Genomic DNA, 21,554 nt, shown 5'->3' on the forward strand with positions numbered 1-21,554 from the left:
GTATCAGCGCAGAGAAATAAGCAGTATGATCTTTATAATTATGCATCTATACATTTCCTAAATACATAAGCACGTTACCTAATACCTAATTATTATAGTCATGCCCCGAATAGACGTGTTATTTGCTTTTTGATTGACAACTTTAAGAACTAGGAACGTAGCTACCAGGTCAAGGTGGTTCGGCGTTGAGCGCGGGGGATTAAGCTTTCATCGCGTGGCTGAAGCTTGGGACATGAGCACCAGCAGACAGGTAGGTGAAAATTCTTTTGTTGGAGTATTGGAAGAAAAGCTACTTTCCTAAATAACTTAGGTTAAGAGTTACTTAGTCCCAGTCATTATGATATACAAAGCAGCTCACTTCACTATCGAATAACAGCTAGCCTATATACTAACTGCTGGTCACAGCAGTAAAGTTGTAGTGACTTTCGCTGTAAGGCTGAGCCAACCAAATTGCAGAAATTCGCTTGCCCTCCCGAAAATGACGAAGGACATTAAGCCACTCGTTCCAGAAGTAACCAAATCTGCAAAAGTTTTCAACCTGCGCAAGTCATGATGGTTGGGTAAAAACTCGACAAAACTGGGCGAAGATATGTGAAACGTCTCATGGTAGGGCAACTGTGATGAACTCGGCCAACTCGCTTGAACAGCCCGCGACAAGCGAACCGCAAGGGTCGAGCGGAAATGAATGTGTCTTGCGGGATGGACCGGGCACGGAATGCCATTGCACGTGGATGGTTGATCTGCGGTCATATCCATCACTGAAAACTTTCTGTAAAAAGGAATAAATATTGGGATAAAAAAGTGTACCCTCCTTCAGGACAACCGGATAATAAAAATAAAGGCAATCTGTACCCCAAGAAGCCCCCGACTTCAAGCGGAGGATCGGCAACGTGTTTTGTGAAGGTGAACGTTGAGTTAACAACCTGCGCACATTCACACGTGTTTCGATTCGCCTCTTGCACTGTTTTCAATTTATGTACAATCACCTTCTTAGTCAGGCTTCGAACAACAGATCCTAACGTTTGCACTAGCGGTATCTGATGTCACTCACCCCTAAATACAAAATATTGTCACGGGCTAAGTAGATGCCTGAGGATGACGACGACGAAGTGCTGAACGGGAACGTGCTCGGACGGCAGCAGCGTCGTACGCATTAGCTCGCCAGTATATTCGCCAGTACGAATTTGCTCACCAGTGTATACTTATTCCCCGTAACATCATTGGTGGAGGTGCGGGGTACCACTCGCTATACAGCCCAACGAGCTGGATCTTCGCAGCGGACGGCGCATTGCAGCTACCACGATGACTGACCAGGCTACTCAATGTCAACAAGATCCGTCAGCCCCGCAGCCGATCGTTGTGGTGCAACCTCGTGACCCAGGTCCATTCAACGGCACAAGTGACATAGACGTCGATGACTGGCTGGTTCAATATGAGCGTGTCAGCAGCAGCAACCATTGGGGTCCGACGCTTATGCTGGCGAACATCATCTTCTACTTGCATGGCACGGCAAAACTCTGGTACGAGACACATCAAGAAGAGTTGACTAGCTGGGACGTCTGTAAGCAGAAATTGCGCTATCTATTTGGGAAACCCAACGGACGTCAAGTGGCCGCAAAGAAAGAGCTTGCGACTCGTGCCCAGACATCCACAGAGCCGTACATCGCGTACATCCAGGACGTGTTGGCTTTGTGCCGCAAGGTCGACAAGGACATGCTCGACGAGGACAAAGTCGGACACATCCTGAAAGGAATTGCGGATGACGCCTTCAATTTTCTCCTGTGCAAGGACTGCTCGACGGTGGAGTCGGTCATCGAAGCATGTCGTCGCTTCGAACAAGCAAAAAGTAGGCGCGTAGTTCACCGATTTGACCGCCTTCCCAACACGGCGGCTACGTCCTCTTGCGAAGATTTGCCCACACTACACCAACCACCAGCGCCAGAAAACGTCACCAGACTAGTCCGTCGGGAACTCGAGGTTATGGCTCCCGCTATGTCTAGCGTCAGTGCGCCAGGACACAACCTCGATGCTGTTTCAGTGATACAGGCCGTGGTTCGCCAAGAGATCGCGAATATGGGCATTTCGCCACCTCATCAAAATGCCCCTGCTACTTCCAGCTCGGCTTCAGTCGTTGCGGCTGCCACTCCAAACCGCACGTTCGCGCCACGACGAAACCAGCTGAATGGCGCACTCATGATGATCGGCCCACATGTTTCACGTGCCATCGGATAGGACACATCGCTCGCCATTGCCGCAGTCGTTGGACCTCATCACCTCGACCGAGCTTCTATGACTGGCGGCCTCGCTCTGAACGTGCACCTTATGCCCCGTCGTACCATGCTGAGACAGGTGCAGAGCATAATCCAGAACGTCGGACCAACCGCTCGCTATCGCCCGTGTATCGTCAGTCACGCTCGCCCCAACCCCGCCGTTCTCGGTCTCCCTACGACCGTCGCTCGGAAAACTAGCCGGTGCAGCCCCCGGAGGTGACGCTGCATACACGACTCGGACTGCAAATCCTCTGATTACTCCCGACCAGCGGTGCAACCTCCTTACAATTCTCGTTGATGGTTTACCTATAACTGCTCTTATTAATACCGGTGCACAAATATCTGTGATGAGCTCAGACCTCCGCCGCTTCCTCCAAAGAGTTCTGACACCTGCGATTGCACCTACCGTTCGTACAGTGGATGGCAGTACTCCTGCTGTGCTTGGAATGTGCACTGCGCTATTAACGGTTTCTGAGCATCAAACTTCAGTTCTGTTCGCTGTACTCGAAAATTGCCCTCATGACCTCATCCTTGGACTCGACTTTCTGACTTCACACGCTGCGATCATTGACTGTTCCAAAGGTCTTCTTCGGCTCGAACTACCATCCTTTTCGGAGACCGTCTCTACCAGCCCATCTCGTCTACGCTCTGTCGATTTCCTTAGACTTCCGCCGCAAGCCGCAGTCCAAGTCCAACTCTCGCCGTATCCTGCAGTACCCGATGGTGATTATGTTGCTGCCCCAATTTCTGACGTCGCCATGGCACGCAACGTTGCACTCCCCAACACGGTGGTTACCGTTAAGGACAACCGAACCTCGTTTCCCGTCCTCAATTTCGGCCTCTCAGCGCAAGTTATTCCTCGCGGCATGTCACTTGCGCATCTTACACCACTGGTCGACCACACAGTTTCGGCTCTAACCACCGATTCGCCACCCGATTTTTCATCAACGTCGTTCTCGTCACGTTCCTGTTCCGACCTTTTCAAGCCAATGCTATCTGACACGCTCACCTCTGAACAAGTCTCTGCTTTCTGCCGTGTGCTTGCTTCTTATCAGGACATCTTTGACTTCGGCGACCGTAATTTGGACCAGACATCTGTGGTAACCCATCGCATCGACACCGGTGACGCTCGACCCATTCGCCGACGACACTACCGTGTGTCAGCCCCGGAGCGTGCTATTATACAGCGAGAAGTCGATAAAATTCATGATAAGGGCATAATCGAACCCTCATCTAGTCCCTGGTCCTCACCCGTTGTACTTGTTAAAAAGAAGGACAATAGCTGGAGATTCTGTGTTGATTACCGCCATCTCAACCATATTACCAAGAAAGATGTCTATCCCCTACCGCGCATAGATGATGCACTCGATTGCTTGCACGGTGCCAAATATTTCTCTTCAATAGACCTTCGCTCAGGCTACTGGCAGATCGCTGTGGACGACAAAGACAGAGAGAAGACGGCCTTCGTGACTCCTGATGGACTTTATCAGTTCAAGATGATGCTTTTTGGATTATGCAATGCCCCCGCGACATTTTAACGCATGATGGACTCTCTCCTTCGAGGCATGAAGTGGACCATCTGCCTCTGCTATCTTGACGACGTTATTGTTTTTTCGACTACTTTCGACGACCATCTTACCCGTCTGTCCGCAGTGCTTGATGTTTTTAGACGTGCCAACTTGCAACTTAACTCGTCCAAATGCCGCTTTGGGCAACGCCAAATCTGCGTACTCGGCCATCTTGTTAACGCTGCGGGCGTTCAACCAGATCCTGTGAAAGTCCGAGCAGTTCGCGACTTCCCCACACCCCGCTCAGCCAAGGACGTCCGAAGTGTTCTGGGACTGTGCTCCTATTTCCGTCGTTTTGTCGAGAAGTTTGCTGAAGTAGCCCGTCCTCTAACCGGCCTTCTCAAAACGGATGTCGCATTCACCTGGGGCCAACAGCAAGCAAACGCCTTCTCGTCGCTCGTTGACATTCTCACCAATCCACCAGTCCTAGCACACTTCGACCCATCTGCCGCCACGGAGCTTCGTACTGACGCCAGTGGCCACGGCATAGGCGCAGTGCTTGCGCAGCGGCAACAAGGCATGCACTGCGTCGTCGCGTATGCAAGCCGACTGTTGTCGCGCTCGGAATAAAATTATTCCATCACAGAACGCGAGTGCTTAGCTCTCGTCTGGGTCATTGCGAAATTCCGACCGTACCTGTATGGCCGACCATTCTCAGTTATTACCGACCACCATGCGCTTTGCTGGCTCTCCTCACTCAAGGACCCTACGGGACGCCTTGGTCGCTGGGCGCTGCGCTTACAAGAGTACACTTTTTCCGTATCCTATAAATCCGGACAACTTCACAAGGATGCCGACTGCTTGTCCCGTTACCCAGTCGATCCTCCTGACACGAGAGAAGATGAGCAAGATGCCCTCGTTCTTTCAATTACCGACTTCACCGACATAGCTGCTGAACAACGCCGCGACCCCTCTTTGCGTGCTATTATCAATGGTCTGCACTCTCCCCACCTTGACCACTCCTTACAACTGTTCGTTCTTCACAACGACATCTTGCACCGCTACAACACCCGCCCTGATGGTGCTGAGCTTTTACTCGTTGTTCCTGTGCATCTTCGCTCAGACGTTTTGGCCCAGCTGCATGACGCTCCCTCCGCTGGACACCTAGGGGTGTCACGCACGTATGACCGCATTCGCCGCCGATTCTTTTGGCCTGGCCTCTACCATTTTGTGCGACAGTACGTTGCGGCATGCGATCTCTGCCAGCGCCGCAAGACACCTGCTCTGAGACCTGCTGGTACCCTCCAGCCCATTGAAGTACCAGAAGAGCCGTTTTCCCGAGTCGGCCTCGATCTTCTAGGACCCTTTCCCGTGTCGGCCACCGGTAATAAGTGGATTGCTATTGCTACCGGCTACGCAACGCGGTATGCCGTTACACGCGCCCTCCCCACCAGCTGCGCTACTGATGTAGCCGATTTCCTTCTTCATGACATCATTCTGCGTCATGGTGCTCCTCGTCAGTTGATCACCGACCGTGGCAGCTGTTTTCTATCTAAAGTAGTCGACGAGCTCCTGCGATCCTGCTCTACCCACCACAAGTTCACTACAGCGTACCATCCGCAAACCAACGGCCTCACGGAACGCCTCAACCGTACCTTGACGAATATGTTAGCGATGCACGTCTCCAAGGATCACAAAGATTGGGACATCCACTTACCTTTCGTTACCTTCGCATACAATAATTCACGTCATGATACAGCTGGATTTTCCCATCTTTACCTACTGTACGGTTATGACCCGCCTTTGCCCATGGACACCATGCTCCAATCTGACGCCCCCTCATCGACTGCTTATGCTCGTGATGCCCTGGCCCGAGCTGACATCGCCCGCCAAGTCGCCCGGGGATCGTTTATGTTCCTCGCAGCTTAACCAAAAGAGTGCTTACGATCGCCGGCACCGCGACGTACAGTACTCTCCGGGATCACTCGTCTTGCTGTGGTTACCATCACGTCGTGTTGGTCTGAGCGAAAAACTAATGTCCCCTTACGTTGGCCCCTACCGCGTCATACGCAAGGTCACCAGCGTGACCTATGAGATAGCTCCACTCCATACCACGTCAGTACCAGCTTCAGTCCCGACCGATATAGTGAACGTCTCACGGCTTAAGTCATACTTCTCACGCCACGAGAATTGATCGCACCGGGACAGTGCTTCTGCCGCCGGCGGGTAATGTCACGGGCTAAGTAGATGCCTGAGGATGACGACGACGAAGTGCTAAACGGGAACGTGCTCGGACGGCAGCAGCGTCGTACGCATTAGCTCGCCAGTATATTCGCCAGTACGAATTTGCTCACCAGTGTATACTTATTCCCCGTAACATCATTATGTGTGTAGTACGCATCGAAACTGTGGGGTCAAACTGCTTTAGCATCACGCTCAAATCATCAGTTACTTGGAACTTTATGACAATATTTGGGAGGCTGAGGGCAGAGGTCAAAAAGCATCTAACGGGCTTGACTGGGACCATGACCTTTCGCAAGTGGAGAGCATTGACAACATTTCTATTTCAACAAAACTGTACAAATTGAGCAAGCATCGTTCAATGACAGATCATACAGGACAAATATAACATAAATGTTAAAAATACTCAACACGTGAAACTGAAAATTGATATAAGTTATTATAAAAAGATATTAATAAGGTGTGACGATACACAAAATACAAGAATAGATTACTGGTACCACGACTTCTTACAAGTGGGTGGCATTGACAACACTTTTATTGCAACGAAAATGTACAAATTGAGCTAGCAGCTTTTAAAGACAGCTCATACAAGACAAATATAGCATATATATTAAAAAGATTCAACAGGTGAAACTTAAAAAAACGATATAAGAGATCGTAATTATATCTTATACATACAAAATTTTAATAGAGTGTAACGAGACAAGAAATACGAGGTTAAATTAAAGTCAGATTGGGCACGTGCCCAAGTGAAAGGAGAAAAAAGATGCTTTAAAAAAATACGTATTACTTGGATGGCAGCTTGAATGATATATCCAGATATGACATTCAAGTGAAACTGCAAGAGAAAGCCAAGCCAACCTTTGTACCACATGTATCACACCGTTCTTGCGGAAGGAAAGCTGCAAGGCGGTAATTTTCGGCCTCCTAAAGAATCACTGTCCACTTCAATCAAAAGGAAAGTGGAATTACGTGCTTTACGCAACTGGGTAAACGCTCTTCACAGATCTCCAAGGTAACAGGAGGTCATTTTTTATATGAACTTCGCTTCAGGTTTTATCTCAGCACCACGTATTGTTTGCTGTTTGTTTGTGCGTGCGTATGTCTTTATGGGTGTGTGTTTGCGTGAGCGTGTTCGTGCGTGCTTGTAGTGTTTGCGCAACGGGTCTGTCCCCTATGCTTATGGGCACGCGCGTATGCATGCGTGTGAGTCAGTGTTTGTGTGTGTGTGTTTGCTGTATATGAGTTTGTGTGTGTTAGGCATCTGTGTTTTGGGCTAATGGCAGTGTCTTTGTGTGGGCTCTGTTTCAGTACATGCCTAAGTGCGCATATAAATATGTGTTTGTTCCCGCGCGTGGGTACAATTGATGCTGTGTGCAACAGCACTGCACAATAGTATCATGAGATTGTACATGAGAGCGTGTCAATGTATACATGTGTATTTTATATTGCACGAGAATTTGTCTCTCTTTTATTACTGTGACTGAAACTGAAGAGTCTTCTGCCCCAGTTTAAATTGAACAACACTTCTCACAAAAAAATATAATTACAAAAAATGTATACTTTCTCGACACACAGATCTGCACATAGTGTTGAAGGAACGTGTTTGTTGCACTATTTCTTCTCCTCTCATGCTTGAATGAGGAAAGAAACTTACTTTTCTCCTAACAAAGGCATTTTCAGGTTGATAACACAAAACAAGACCAAATAAAACAGACAAATAAAAAAACAATGTACATTGTACTTTCCTGGGATGTTTTTGGTCTACTACAACACGTAATACGATGTGCTCTTTTCTTTTTGTTTTCATTAGTCACTTCAACCGTTTCAGTGAACATGTCTCCTCTACTCGAAAAGCAAGTTTTAGTAGCTTCTTCCAGCCCAAGTTGGCAATGCCTTGCAACTTGCGAGGCTAACGTTCTTACGAGAGCAAAACTGTACGAACTTCACCTTTATATGTGTGGCAGCAAAAGGCTTCCTTTGCGCATCGGCCAGATGAAAAATGCATAATATTTCAAGTTGGACAAAACTGTCAGAAGAAACAAATGGTCTTATGCAGAGGTAGCGCTGAAAATGCAAACACCATCCTATTTCCGAGCACTTCGCAATCTCTGGAGCATCGCAAGATTGAGAACAGCGTTAGCACTGCAGTAGTAGTCCCTGTCCCTGTTTTTTTTTTTTTTTTTGAGTGCTGCAGTGAATACTACGGCGAAGTTCCAACAAGGCTTCCACGTCGCTTCTGTAGAATTAGATTGTTTCGTGTATTGTTCGAGGAAAGCACGGTGCAGCGGAGTTGGACGCGGCGTTAGAAAATACACCGTGAGGCACAAAGAATTGGGTTGTAGAACGTGCAGCATCATCCTTTTGTGCAACCTAATGGTCGGCAATTCGAGTCACTACTGGCGCGGAAGGGTGGTGCTTCCCTCAGAATTGTACGTTATCAACTGCGGCACGCAATCGTAACGACACCGATGTTGGGACACAACACAACCCGCGCGAGTATTTTTCTTGGCTTTTTTGTTTATGATACCTTCTGCTTGTCATTGAATACGTTTCAAGCAAGAAAGCATTCGGATGATTTCTCGATTGATAGGTATGTTAGGTTTAACGTCCCGACACCACCATATTATCATGAGAGACGCCGTAGTGGAGGGCTACGAAAATTTCGACCACCCGGGGTTCTTCAACGTGCACCCAAATCTGAGCACACGGGCCTACAACTTTTCCACCTCCATCGGAAATGCAGCTGCCGCAGTCGAATGATTTCTCACGCACTGCCACGAAACCACTTAGCACACGGCATTCCCAGCGTAGAACAATTGAATTTTCATAGGAAAGCATTGCGCTCGCGCTCCGTAGTTCTCATTTCTAATACCAGTGCCGCCCACATAGGCTAACGTTGGGGCGAAGAAAATGAGACAATATTACAAACAACACCCTCAAACGGTTTATTATTTATTTGGTTTCCAGTATCCAGGTCACACCACACACAAGTAACAATTACCAAGCTGTGGATAGGACTCAGAGATGTGGAGCACATGAATATGTCCTGTCTGGTGGCGATCCACCCATGTGTGAGAGATCTAGAGAACAACTAGCGGTGGGTGACATTGTTATCAAGTTAAGTGAGCTAGTTTTCATCAGAAAAAAAGACACTTTTTTTTAGTGGACCAGCCGCATATAGCATTACATTCAGCGATGTTTATGGGAAAGAAACTGCATTTTAAATATTTGAAATTTCAGATCGTACTTTATTTCCACCATGTATCATCTTACACATGGAAGACAACGAAAAGAAAAACGTGCCGAAAGGTGGCTCTGCTAGTCCGCTACCTAAATCAATCTCTGGCATGTGGGCAACCGCAAATAAAAACAGTTTACAAGCGAAAACAGGAAAACATATGATTAGTGCAGAATGAAAGCAATGTGCAATAGCCAGCGAAAACTCACATAAGAATACAACGCCAGGATTAACACAATCAGTTTTCTTAGACATAGATCTAAATCTAGCTAAGAAACAAGAAAACGAATCAAAATGTATTAGCTGAAGATGGTTTACCAATGATGGTAAAAAATACTACAAACGCTCTGCACCAGTATACGAAACGAGGTGTGACAACTTTCCAATATTCTCTATGTGCCGTTTTATAGTACTGGTGATTTGTTACTAAATGTGCTAGCGTGTCTAAATTATGAATGCTATATCTAACTTCATATTTAACTCTAGATCAGCCGATGATAGTATAATTTGTGTTCTGTTATAATACCAGCTTTGTGAAAGAAGCGTATAGTTTTCGTATTATGTCCAGCGTTTTAAACATTTTGTAGATATCCCTTCTGCATAACGTGAACTTTTTGTGCATTACAGAATGAGGTCGTACCCTAGACAAGTTGACAATAGTTAAGCTGTGAAAGAAAAGCATTGAGAATTACGAAATACAACTTACGAATTGCTTGCGTTTTTAACAAGATGTATGTAGCTTTCATATGATAGTTTCAGGCAGCCCGTAACACCACCTCTAAAAAGGCAGCTGCTGCAAAGGCCACATCAAGAAAGGCACCTGCCTCGCGTTCCTCGGAAACAAAGGCTGTTGACGAGGAATTTATGCAGATGCTATCTTCACATAGTTTCGTTATCCTCACGTCGAACACTTCATGTCCCCCCGCCGCGGTGGTATAGTGGCTAAGGTACTCGGCTACTGACCCGCCGGTCATTGGATTGAATCTCGGCTGCAGCGGCTGCATTTCCAGTGGAGGCAGAAATGTTGTAGGTCCGTGTGCTCTGATTTGGGTGCACGTTAAAGAACCCAAGGTGGTCGAAATTTCCGGAGTCGTCCTCTACGGCGTCTTTCATAATCATATTGTGGTTTTGGGACGTTAAACCCTACATATCAATCTATGAACACTTCATTTCCCCCTCACTGTATAAATACTTCTATAATTTTCCCGCGTTAAGAACGAAGAATTTATGGCCCTTTACAATCACTTACATCACCATTGTTCACATTCTGTCTCGTGTCTTGGCGCTCTTTAAACACCGCATTGCCCTTTCCCAATAAAGCGCCATATATCATAATCATCATCATCACCATCAATAAAATTCATTTTTTACAGCGCGTGACACTAGTGCACTCCAAAAGGTTGAGATGACGGTGGCTTTCAATTCTCCATGACGAATAATTATCACGTTGCTCCTGTTTCTCTTCTGTTGGCTAGAATGTACCTTATGACACTTTGATTAGATGGACAAAGCTATTACACCATGTACCAGAAGACAAATTTTCGCCGCTAGTTTGTTTGATCAAAACTACATGACGCTACAACCGTTCCGCGGCCGTTCCCTAGCATGGCCGTCTCCAGGCCGTGACCTTTGGCAGCGCTGCTCACAATGTCTCCATCCGCATTGCGTCGTCTGCTGGGCTTCCCCGCAGTGTCTGCTTGCTCGCGGGTAAAACTGAGCAGACGGCAGCGCTCGCACAGCAAACATGGTGGAACCTGCGGAGGCAGTTTCCTTCCGCATCGAATTTGCCACCTCGGGGTCCTGTACTTTGTCACCCATAAGTTCACAACCTGTAGGTTTATTTGCTTTGTATTTAAGCTTTGATGCTTCGAGAGCAATATATTCATTGTGATTTTGCAGTGATTCCAAGAATTATTCTTGAATTCTCGGAGTCATGGCTTAGCAAGCATGGCTAAATAAACACAGCTGATCTCAATACTAAAGTCAGCACTTACGCTTTGTCGCCAGTGTGAGCGATAGCGTATTTCACGATTTATCTTTTGCTGTGACGACAGGGGGTGAGTGGCAAGCACGTGTACCAATCGAAGTTGGTGGTCTCCTCTCAATGGGTGCTGCCATGCTGGCCTCTAGTCCAAGCTACTGGCACTTACAGTCATGGCCGCTTCGCTGGCCCAATTGCATTGGCTGGGGTAACTGGCTTGGGGGAGCCCAGTTATAGTCACGTGATTGATCAAACGTGGCAGCGTCCATGCGCTGCTGTGGATATTTGACATAAACTATTTCAACGAAAACTTTTCTGTCACCACCACAGTTCCTTCCCGACTGAGGTAAGCAGGTGTGACCCCCTATCTTAATAATGTACTGCCCAGACGACTTCAGCGTTCATCAGCTTTTGTACTACGCTACCATACTTCACATAGGAGCTAATCTCACATTCCATTGAAAAAGATTAAATACCTTTTTGTTTTCGTGGAAGACAAAAAAAACCGTTTTCTTTTCTGGTTTCTGGAACAGTCACACAAAGGCTGACTTCACTGCCCTGGCAAGTTTTTCATGTCCCCACCCCTATTTACCTCAGCGCAGAAGAAATCCTAGCGTCGCCCGGGGGGATCGTTCTTCAAAATTCTTACAGAATGCTACACTCCGCGTTCTAAACGATTTGAGTCTAGGAACCAGACTTAAACCTCATCAAAGTTCTCACTGATAATTTTGCATAGCAGCATTTGTAAGGCGTTACCTGGTGACTTCAACATGTGACCGGGTGTGCTTGATCTCAAAATACTCGAAATTATATCTGCATGGCACGGCTGCCTTGCGCGTTGCTATTGACGGTTAACCCTCTGGACTGTCCCGTAATGCACTTATGCCGGGCTGCACTCGTAGTAATCAAATCCCGGCCTCCATAACGTACTGCATGGGCACTTATTACTTCGCACCAGTCTGGTAGAAGGTAAATAAATAAAAAGACATTGGCGACAAACTTCGTTCCCGACAGCCTCTATTAGAGTAAGTGGGATCGATTCGCCCGACGTGCGTTGATTGAAGCGAGCTATAGCTATGTTTGAAAAGGCGAAGGACTCCTAGTGATGTGGCAGAAAAGAACGTCGTAAACCTTTGTTTTCGGTCCTTGCAACAAAGCTGGCGCAGAGGAGGCAAAGAAAATGCAGCCCCCAGAATAGCATCCCCAGAAGAGTAAACAGCTGAAGAGTGACGCGTAAGTTCCCTGGCTCGTTGCCATCCCCCCTCCCTTTCTTCCATTTCGGAGTAAACTCGCCTGTGCTGGGCAGGTGAGCTTACTGCTTCTCCCATCGCCACCGCCTCATACAAGACTTTGGGCTGGCCTTGCTCCACATTAATCGCATAAGGTGGCTCTAAAGTTCGAATTGCAAACTCTAACCCCCGTATTTACAAACGCTCCTCGACTCTACTTTCACCCTTCAGTTGACAGAGTTGAGCACTGCGCCGCTGCTCGGCTGAAAATGGCGCTGTGCTACTCAAGAATAGCAGCAAATTATCACTGATATGCAGCGACTTGCCCTGCCTAGAAATGACGCTCCCATCGGCTTTCTCAAGTGAAGGTAGAGCGTTGAGTGAAGGGGCGTTCTAGAATACGGGGGTAAGTGAGGCTCTGTTTCTTTAATATGTTTGGTGTCAGCTATAGCCATACAAGGTAACCGAGAGTAATATTCTAATGAAGAGCTGGAGAGGTTTGCCTGGTTTTTCACTTGGGCAGGCTATTCTAGGTGTCGGATAATAACTATGATATATACAGTTATAAACACGTAACACATACAGTCCCATACACGCAATAACAGTTACATAACACGTACAATTATTCTCTTTAAAGTACTTTGAAAAAGTAGTACACAAATGAAACAAACGGAATGTATGTTTTTTTGTGTAAGTGTGATATAAGTTTCTGCACTATCATCAATTGAGCTATTAAAAACGATAAGAAGCCAGAAAGATCCAATAAAGCCAACACAAGGAGCGCGAGAAAACAAATAATTCAGACACTGATTGAATGCTAATGATTTCTTTGCTAGAAAAATTTGAAGTCGCACGACTCGAACCAGCGTTTTTTTAATGCGTCTTTTTTCCATGGCACTGGCATGCAAAGATGACGCAACGGGAAGATGATGACGATGACGACGATGATGACGATGATGACGACGACGACGACAATGATGATGATGATGAGGCGGAAAGGAGGAGGGCGATGAGGATGATGATGAGGATAAGGAGGAGGACGATGAGGATGATGATGATGAGAAGGAGGAGGAGGATGATGATGATGATGATTACGATGATGATGATGATCAAAACATTATCTTGGTCCAGAGAAGACTCAGGGTACACTCCATGCCACCCGCTTAATCCTACGTAGGGACCGCCAAGTGGATATTGATGGCCTGTTAAACAAGCTCGTCTATTTCTTTCTATATTGCGATAGAACAAAACTAAAATAATACTGACGATATACATTCGACTAAAATTATAACTTCTAAATGCGCTACCTCGAGAAAAATTTGTGAATTGTGTACTGGTGTTTCCTAGCACACCGGTTAATGGGGTAGCCAGAAGAGCCTGCAGTGTGATCGTTACTGTTGTTGTGGTTGTTGTCATTGTTGTTTCTGTTGTTGTTGCTGTTCTTTGTTGTTGTTTTTGTTGTTGTTTCAGTGAACCACGGCTAACCCCTGCTGTGGTATTCGACCATGAAGAAGACCAAACAACATGAAGATGACGATAACAACATTGTTGTAGGCCGTATTTAAAGGTCATTATGCTTAATTATACAGTCAATTGACTACAGGGCTTTGACGGAAGCAGGTATTAGTCATTGAAGGGTTATTTTAGCAGCCGATGCAGTATAATCCGTCGTGTCGTTGACTTTTCTGGATCTAACACGGCAACCTTAGGAGAATCATCTTGATTACTAGAGGATCATTTTTTGTTTGTGCTGTGGCACTTTTGAAAATAGTTAGCCGTAATACAACAGAGCTAACCACTTTACAGCAACTCCTAAACCTATTCAATCAATCAAGTATTATGAAGTGATGATGTAGAAAAATCTGCTATTGTAAACCTTCAGAACATTGACGTTAATGGCCTCTCCGATGTTTCAAAAGCCGCAAGAAACAACTCGTAAATATTTTGGTCCACTAAATACTACGAATTGGTTATGTAAATTACACTGATACTGTAAACGTTCAGAGCATCGACGTTAATGGCCTCTCAAAAACTTCAAATGGTTGCAGGAATTATCACTTTTTCTTCCAAAATTGTGTAAATGGTCGCCACAATAAGCCACTGCTGAGCTTTTTGCAAGAACTCCAGAGCCAACTGATTAACGATTGTCCTATGTTCGTTGATGAGTGAAATACCCTGATAGTGAAAGTTTGTGTATCATTGCTGTTCGCGGCTTTTTTCGCATCGAATGTTCATGCTAATGAAAACTGTTGCTTAACATCAAGAATTTCAACTGAACTGTAATTTGGTTTCGCATCAAATGCCCAGCACAGACTGGCGTAAAGAATATTCATGTTCCCCTGTCGCTCTTCGTCCTACTCCAACCCCCTAGTCAACATCAAAGTGCAAAGACAACAGTGCATTCATTCAGAGGACGAGTGAATTTTTACCTGTTCTGTAAGTTTTCACAATAGAAGGAGCTGAAGGGCGTAGCTTCTTCCTCTTTCTGAACGTGAGAATGTTCAGCAAACACATTTAGTGGCTGAGAAGGCAGATCTCGTCAACAGCACGGGAACAGAAAAAAATCCCACGACTCAATGAGCAGTATACTGTTCTTCTTTTCTAAAGCGACCAGTTGTCGACTGTTGCAAGGCATCGGCAGAAACTCGGAGAGATCTCATTACCTTCAGGTTATTTGCCTTCACTTCACCCAGATCCTTCCAGCCTACTCGCAAAGATCACGCGATGTTTGACTCGATCACATCCCCCTTTGATGGCATGATGTACACAAAAATATCTATAAGAAGCTGGAACACATCTCTCTCGTATTCTTCCATGACCGTTTCGCTCTGTCGGTAAATGAGAATTGAGACGCCTGTCCCTGCTTTTTCTCCTTGATGGAACACCCTGAGGCACTCCCGTTTCCGAGAGCAGAAAAAGTTGGCCCGTATTTGGCCCACAAACAATGATGGGAAGTTTTCCCGTCAAAAGAGCACAGACTTCCACGGGAGTACGCACTACGAATGGCCCGCATGTCCCAGCCGTAATTTGAAAGACAGTCAGGTGCAGCGCCAGAACGACTTCATGAGCGACGCGTATCAAGGGCAAGAACTTCGTCGTATATAGAAGATCTAGAAGCCAAGTCAGCAGAGCTCTAGCAATTCTGTGTTAAGATCAGTGCGTATAAAACTTCTTATTGGAAACAAAACACTGGAAAGAGGCAATTTGAGGAGCGCCTGTTTGAAGTTTGCTTTGAATATACCACTTATCGATGTCATTTTGTGCAGACTGCAATGTCCATCGACGCACTCGAGAACTTTGCACGGAGGACTTGATCGACATTGACCGACGGTAGGAGAACGAGCTTTTTAATAGTAAAGATTATTACTGCCATTCTGCTCCAAATTTTGAAGTGGTTGCGAAAAAAAGAAAATGTTGAACCTAAATACTGCATTCTGTGGTAACTCCTGCCCAGGGCGAAATGTTTTTTTAGGGAATGAAATTAGGTTACGTAGGTGATTTAACGTGTGTAAGCCACAATTTACACGCCTATGACTAGTACTTCAGGGCTCGCGCACAGAACGCAGAAGTACAAGGATGTGGTTGAATCACTGCGAAGCAGCAGAGTGTGCCTTGCGTAAGACGGCATCGTCCGCTTTGGCGCAAATTACTCCGGCCGCTAGAAACTTCCCCAGGAGGCCACCATGTCACGTGACATTACAAAGCTACCTATTCAGTTCACTTCTTTGCGAGCAGCGTGTGTGATGCTCTATTCCCAGCGACCCCTGCACCGGCCTTTTGGCCGCCAAGATGAGATATTTCTTTTCTTTCCTCCACTACGTGGGGTGAGGTGAGCATCTTTTGGGCATTTTTTTTTTCGCAACAAAAATTGTGTCGACCATAAGACGCAGTCTGTGTCTGCGTGTGTGTGACAGTGATTGGACAACACTCTAGGCTCCTTTTGTCTTTCGATATTTCTCTTTTAGGATGGCAGATAAAGTTTCTCGGAGTATGGAAAGAGCAAAAACGAAAGATTGTACCCACTATCGAAGTTCCCACAACCAATGTGTTTTGTTGTCAACTGATACGAAGCTGTCAAGAGGCTGTCAACAGCGGGACGCCTGTCACACTGAAGCCTGTCCTAAGCGGTGACACTTGATTTCGGCGAGAGTTTCTCGAGTGGCACTTTGGCTGTGACGTATGCAATGACTTGTGGTCGCACATTTCAGCTTAACTTGTGGAGTTCTTGGGCAGAGATTTTTTTATCATTGTGGGCCCTTCAGCAGCTTTGAATGTCCATTTCATTCAGTGACACGGCAACAACTGGTACGTTAGAGTCATTATGTCGATTACAAGAAAGGCTGCCGAGATGATTACGTGTTCTGAAAATCCCAGTCATCCCGCCGCTGTGGTCTAGTGGCTAAGGTACTCGGCTGCTGACCCGCAGGTCGCGGGTTCGAATCCCGGCTGTGGCGGCTGCATTTCCGATGGAGGCAGAAATGTTGTAGGCCCGTGTGCTCAGATTTGGGTGCACGTTAAAGAACCCCAGGTGGTCAAAATTTCTGGAGCCCTCCACTACGGCGTCTCTCATAATCATATGGTGGTTTTGGGACGTTAAACCCCAGATATCAATCAAAATCCCAGTCACTAAAATAAACTTAACTTTGTGATTTCACAAAGACAAAGTTGTCACAGTGGTCTTCGTTATCGCGATGTGCTTTCTAATATGGTGAATTACACATATAGTAGCCCTCCAATCCTTCTACCAGATTTTGGTTTTTTGTTCACGTTGATTATAACTACCTCTATGTGCAACGTTTTTCTTGACCTTCTGTTTCAGGTACGCCACGCTCGATTCAGCCCTCTGCACTATATACACTGCCGGGTTCAAAAATATTTATGAACTCTATCCTATGACTGAACGCTGAAGCCAAGCACTTGAAGCTTACTATGGCTTCGAGTGCGTTTCAGAACGCTACAATAAAACTAAAACGCGTCAACGTCCTTGCAGGCGTCGTACTAAAGCAGACGCCAAGCACTTGAAGCTTACCATAGCTTCGAATGCGTCTCAGAACACTACAATAAAAATAGAACGCTTCAACGTCCTTGCAGGTGTCCTACTAAATCAGGAGCCAAGCACTTGAAGCTCAGCATGGCTTTGAATACGTTTCAGAACACTACAATAAAACTAGAATGCGTCAACGTCCTTGCAGGCGTCGTACTAAAGCAGAAGCCAAGCACTTGAAGCTCACCATGGCTTCGAATGCGTCCCACAACGCTACAATAAACTAGAACGCGTCAACATCCTTGCAGGCCTCGTACTAAAGCAGAAGCCAAGCACTTGAAGCTTACCATGACTTCGATTGCGTCTCAAAACGCTACAATAAAACTAGAACACCTCAACGTCCTTGCAGGCGTCGTACTAAGGCAGCACATGAGCTGGTAAAAAAGAAAAGCCAGCACAGTTATTGAGCTCCCAGTCAATGACGCGTATTTAGAAAATAAGCGAAATGCGCGTACCTTGCTGTTCACCATTTATTTCACTTAGACTGGCGTGTGTGCCATGGCATAGACTCTCCACGTTGCTTTCTTTCAACGCGATGAAAGATACTGCATCCTTTAAATAGATTCTGGTAATGGTTGATGCGTAAATGTTACTATGTGGCTATTGCATTATTAATGAGAGGAATGACTCACCAGCAAAGCGTACTTACCCTAAGACCCCGATTTTTGTTTCAAAGAAGGTTGACCTATTTGTGTGCCAGTTCTGACCTTGATGTTTTCGACAGAGCGTCTATGTTTTTTCCTTATTTCTAACTTTTATCTCGTGTTCAGGCTTGCTTTATTACCTTCCTTCGCCTGAGCAAAACAGCGGCTAAGATTCTCGGCTGCTGACCCAAAGTTCATGGGTTTGATCCCGGCCATGGCGATCGCAATTTCATAGAGTCGAAATGGTAGAAGCCCGTCTTCTGTGTGACGTCGGTGCACGTTAAACAACACCAGATGATCAAAATTTCCCGAGCCCTCCTCTACGGCGTCTCTCGTAATCATGTGATGACTTCGGTACGTAATACCCTAGACATTTTATTGTGCTTCGTTGCCTTCATATGACTGATCAAGGGCGTTATTCGCTGTACAACTTCTCAACTGACTTTCAGTACAATGTAATTTGTATAAGCTGCGAGGGATTGGGTGAATACTTACTGGTCAACATGTTCGCTCATTCCTATAAACGTCCAATGCCATGGTACACGCCTTGTAATACTCGATGTAAGAAATGATGAAATCGGCGAACCTGGTAATTAGCAGGTTTTCCTGAATTAAACGTATTAATACCATGTCAACCTAATAATAAATATAGAAACCTATTTCTTACCCTGGTCTATTTCCCTCTTCACTGTCTTTCTAATCTTTCTTCCCCATTCCTCCTTCCTCTAGTGCAGGGTAGCAAACCGGATGCTCCATTTTCTGGTTAACCTCCCTGCCTTTCCCTCAATTTTATTCTCTCTCTCTCTCTATTTCTCGTACCGTAAAACAAACGGCAGGCTCTGGTATATGTACTTCATGATTGCAGACTCGTGCACAACTCCAGCTAAACAAATAGGTATCAAATCAGTGTTTCCTAAAGTTAACCGGAGGGAGCCCTGACACTGCTTTTGTTCAGCCACCGTGAAAATGATGGGTAGTACACGCATTTACCGGGTCATCGCACATGGAGTCCGGAACGCACTTGTGGTTTTTTTCTTATGTTGTGATTTTGTTTCGTTTTAAAAAACGAACAGTTGTGGGCTTCACGAGCCGATTACAATTGGTGAACCTAAAGTGGTCAAAGTAGTGAAGTGTAAGTGCGGAACTTTTTCAGCTTCGTCTTGCGGCAAAGCAAATTCAGGCTTCAAGAAGCCAAATTTAGCCGCAAAAACGAACACTAAGCAAGTCCGTGTACCATCATTCTCATACCGGCTGCAACGCTGCGCGTTGCAGCTCTCACAAACATTAGCACCCGAGTCCTCTCAAGTCTATATGTAGGAAACTCTGCGGATGTCGACTTATGGATGGATCAGAAGTCACGTGACCCTCCACCGGGTCTAGTAGTACCACCAAGGCGATGCCACAGCACAGTGCATCACGTGTCGTGACGTCACGCCTGCCACACTTGAGCTGCGACGGCTCAAAGTCTTTATCAAGGATCGAATGACTTTGGGATACAAAGAATAATAATGCCCCGGCTCTTCAAAAATAACTTCTTTCAATGCCGTTATTGCTAAAATAAAACCTTCTAGCCTTCTTGTTAAGAGCTTCGAATTTTTTTGTCAACTGCACTATTCTAGTCACTCTTTAGCAGTCAGGCTACCTGAACAAGCGCTTCTGTGCGCAGTACGTAATCGTCAATAATTTATTTACAACGTAGTTCAGTATTTCGTGCTGCATTTACCCCAATTGGGGTCTACGTTCCCACCGCTGGTGAATATATCGAGGAGGGAAAGTGACGCTGGCGTCAGTGTGAACTTTTGGTCGTAGCAGAAGCCCCGGAAGCAGGCCTGTTCATCCGCACCGTACTCGTTCACCAGCTGAATGATCGAAGCCACGGTTCCGCCGATGAACACGAGAAGGCCGCACAGAATGGCTAATGCGAGGCAGATCTTCATTCTCGTGCTCAGGGGCCTGCGATAAAGATGAAGTTCGCTATCAGTACGTGAATTACCTTTCATAGATAGATTTCAAAGATAGATAGATAGATTTCAAAAATAGATAGATAGATTTCAAAAAAAGATAGATAGACTTCAAAGATAGATAGATAGATAGATAGATAGATAGATAGATAGATAGATAGATAGATAGATAGATAGATAGATAGATAGATAGATAGATAGATAGATAGATAGATAGATAGATAGATAGATAGATAGATAGATAGATAGATAGATAGATAAATAGATAGATAGATAGATAGATAGATAGATAGATAGATAGATAGATAGATAGATAGATAGATAGATAGATAGATAGATAGATAGATAGATAGATAGATAGATAGATAGATAGATAGATAGATAGATAGATAGATAGATAGATAGATAGATAGATAGATAGATAGATAGATAGATAGATAGATAGATTTCCAAAGATAGATCTCTTCCAACAAAATATTAAAAATGTAATACCAGGTTCTTTCGAGCCATAACCACATGTTACTCTCGAACATACAGAAGTGAAGAACTCCAAATTTTTCTTCCCAATACCTTGGTTACAGAATTGTTCAAAACTAGCCTCACATGCAAGCGTTGAGTTTATTTCTCCCCCAGTAACCATCGCCACTTTATAAGTTGCCTTTCGCTTTATATGCGCTAAACAGTGCCTTAAGCCGATTTCCATTACAGCGTTAGTAAGAACATTCCACGCCAGCGTAAATTTTGACAGAAAGTTTCCGATATAGAAATTATGCATGAGATAATAGTACAGAGCCGGGACCACTTAAGAGTTGTCACACATCACCTGCTCCTCATTCCTAAGCTACAGTTGAATACTATTCACTAGTTAACAAACTTTTCATTCACTTTCACAGGTAGCTCACTTCGTTGCGTAGGGAGTGTCAGTAGCAAAGTAAACTCAGATAAATTTACGACAGTTGCTATCAATGTTTATGCCTATGAGTGTATAAGTATGGATTAGACAAAATCTCACTGCCGTGATTAGGTCGCCACATTCGTATGCCGTATCCGAGGAAGCGCTCGGCCATGCTTCGCAACTGAAGCGCCCAGATTTGAACTTACCATGACGAAAAACATCAGAGGAACCATGACGCTCGGTAGCTTCCACCCTACAGAGCCGTCAATCAATAGACATTCACAAAGTCGTCGGTTCCACAAAGTCACGCGTTTTTCAAACGAACTTTTCGGAACTTTTCACCTCGACGTGGCGTAGCGACCACCAGAGTCAATATCACGCAAGAACGTGCTCTCGACAGAAGCGTCGTCTGCTCAATGGAACCCATCGTCTGCCGTCCCGTAGAGCACTCGGCGAGTTCGGCGCACGCGCGATATACTATGACTCACTAGCACCATCTGGGTGCAAAGTTCCGAAGTCAATAAAAAGTTCGACGTG

At 45.6% G+C, this 21,554-nt stretch overlaps 1 protein-coding gene and 1 long non-coding RNA gene across 2 annotated transcripts in view; one reads left to right on the forward strand and one right to left on the reverse strand.

Annotated features, from left to right (window-relative positions):
• The window catches only part of LOC142768874 (uncharacterized), a 195,532-nt gene that overhangs the window by 137,074 nt on the left and 36,904 nt on the right, over nt 1-21,554 (forward strand). The gene's annotated exons all lie outside the window — the stretch shown is intronic.
• The window catches only part of LOC119165261 (uncharacterized), a 104,630-nt gene continuing 102,907 nt past the window's right edge, over nt 19,832-21,554 (reverse strand). The window contains exon 8 of the mRNA XM_075871318.1: nt 19,832-20,114. Coding sequence (XP_075727433.1) covers nt 19,862-20,114 — 253 coding nt within the window. The 3' untranslated portion in view covers nt 19,832-19,861. The remainder of the gene's footprint in view (nt 20,115-21,554) is intronic.

This window comes from Rhipicephalus microplus, chromosome 8 (genome assembly GCF_043290135.1).
Source record: "Rhipicephalus microplus isolate Deutch F79 chromosome 8, USDA_Rmic, whole genome shotgun sequence".
Taxonomy (NCBI): domain Eukaryota; kingdom Metazoa; phylum Arthropoda; class Arachnida; order Ixodida; family Ixodidae; genus Rhipicephalus; species Rhipicephalus microplus.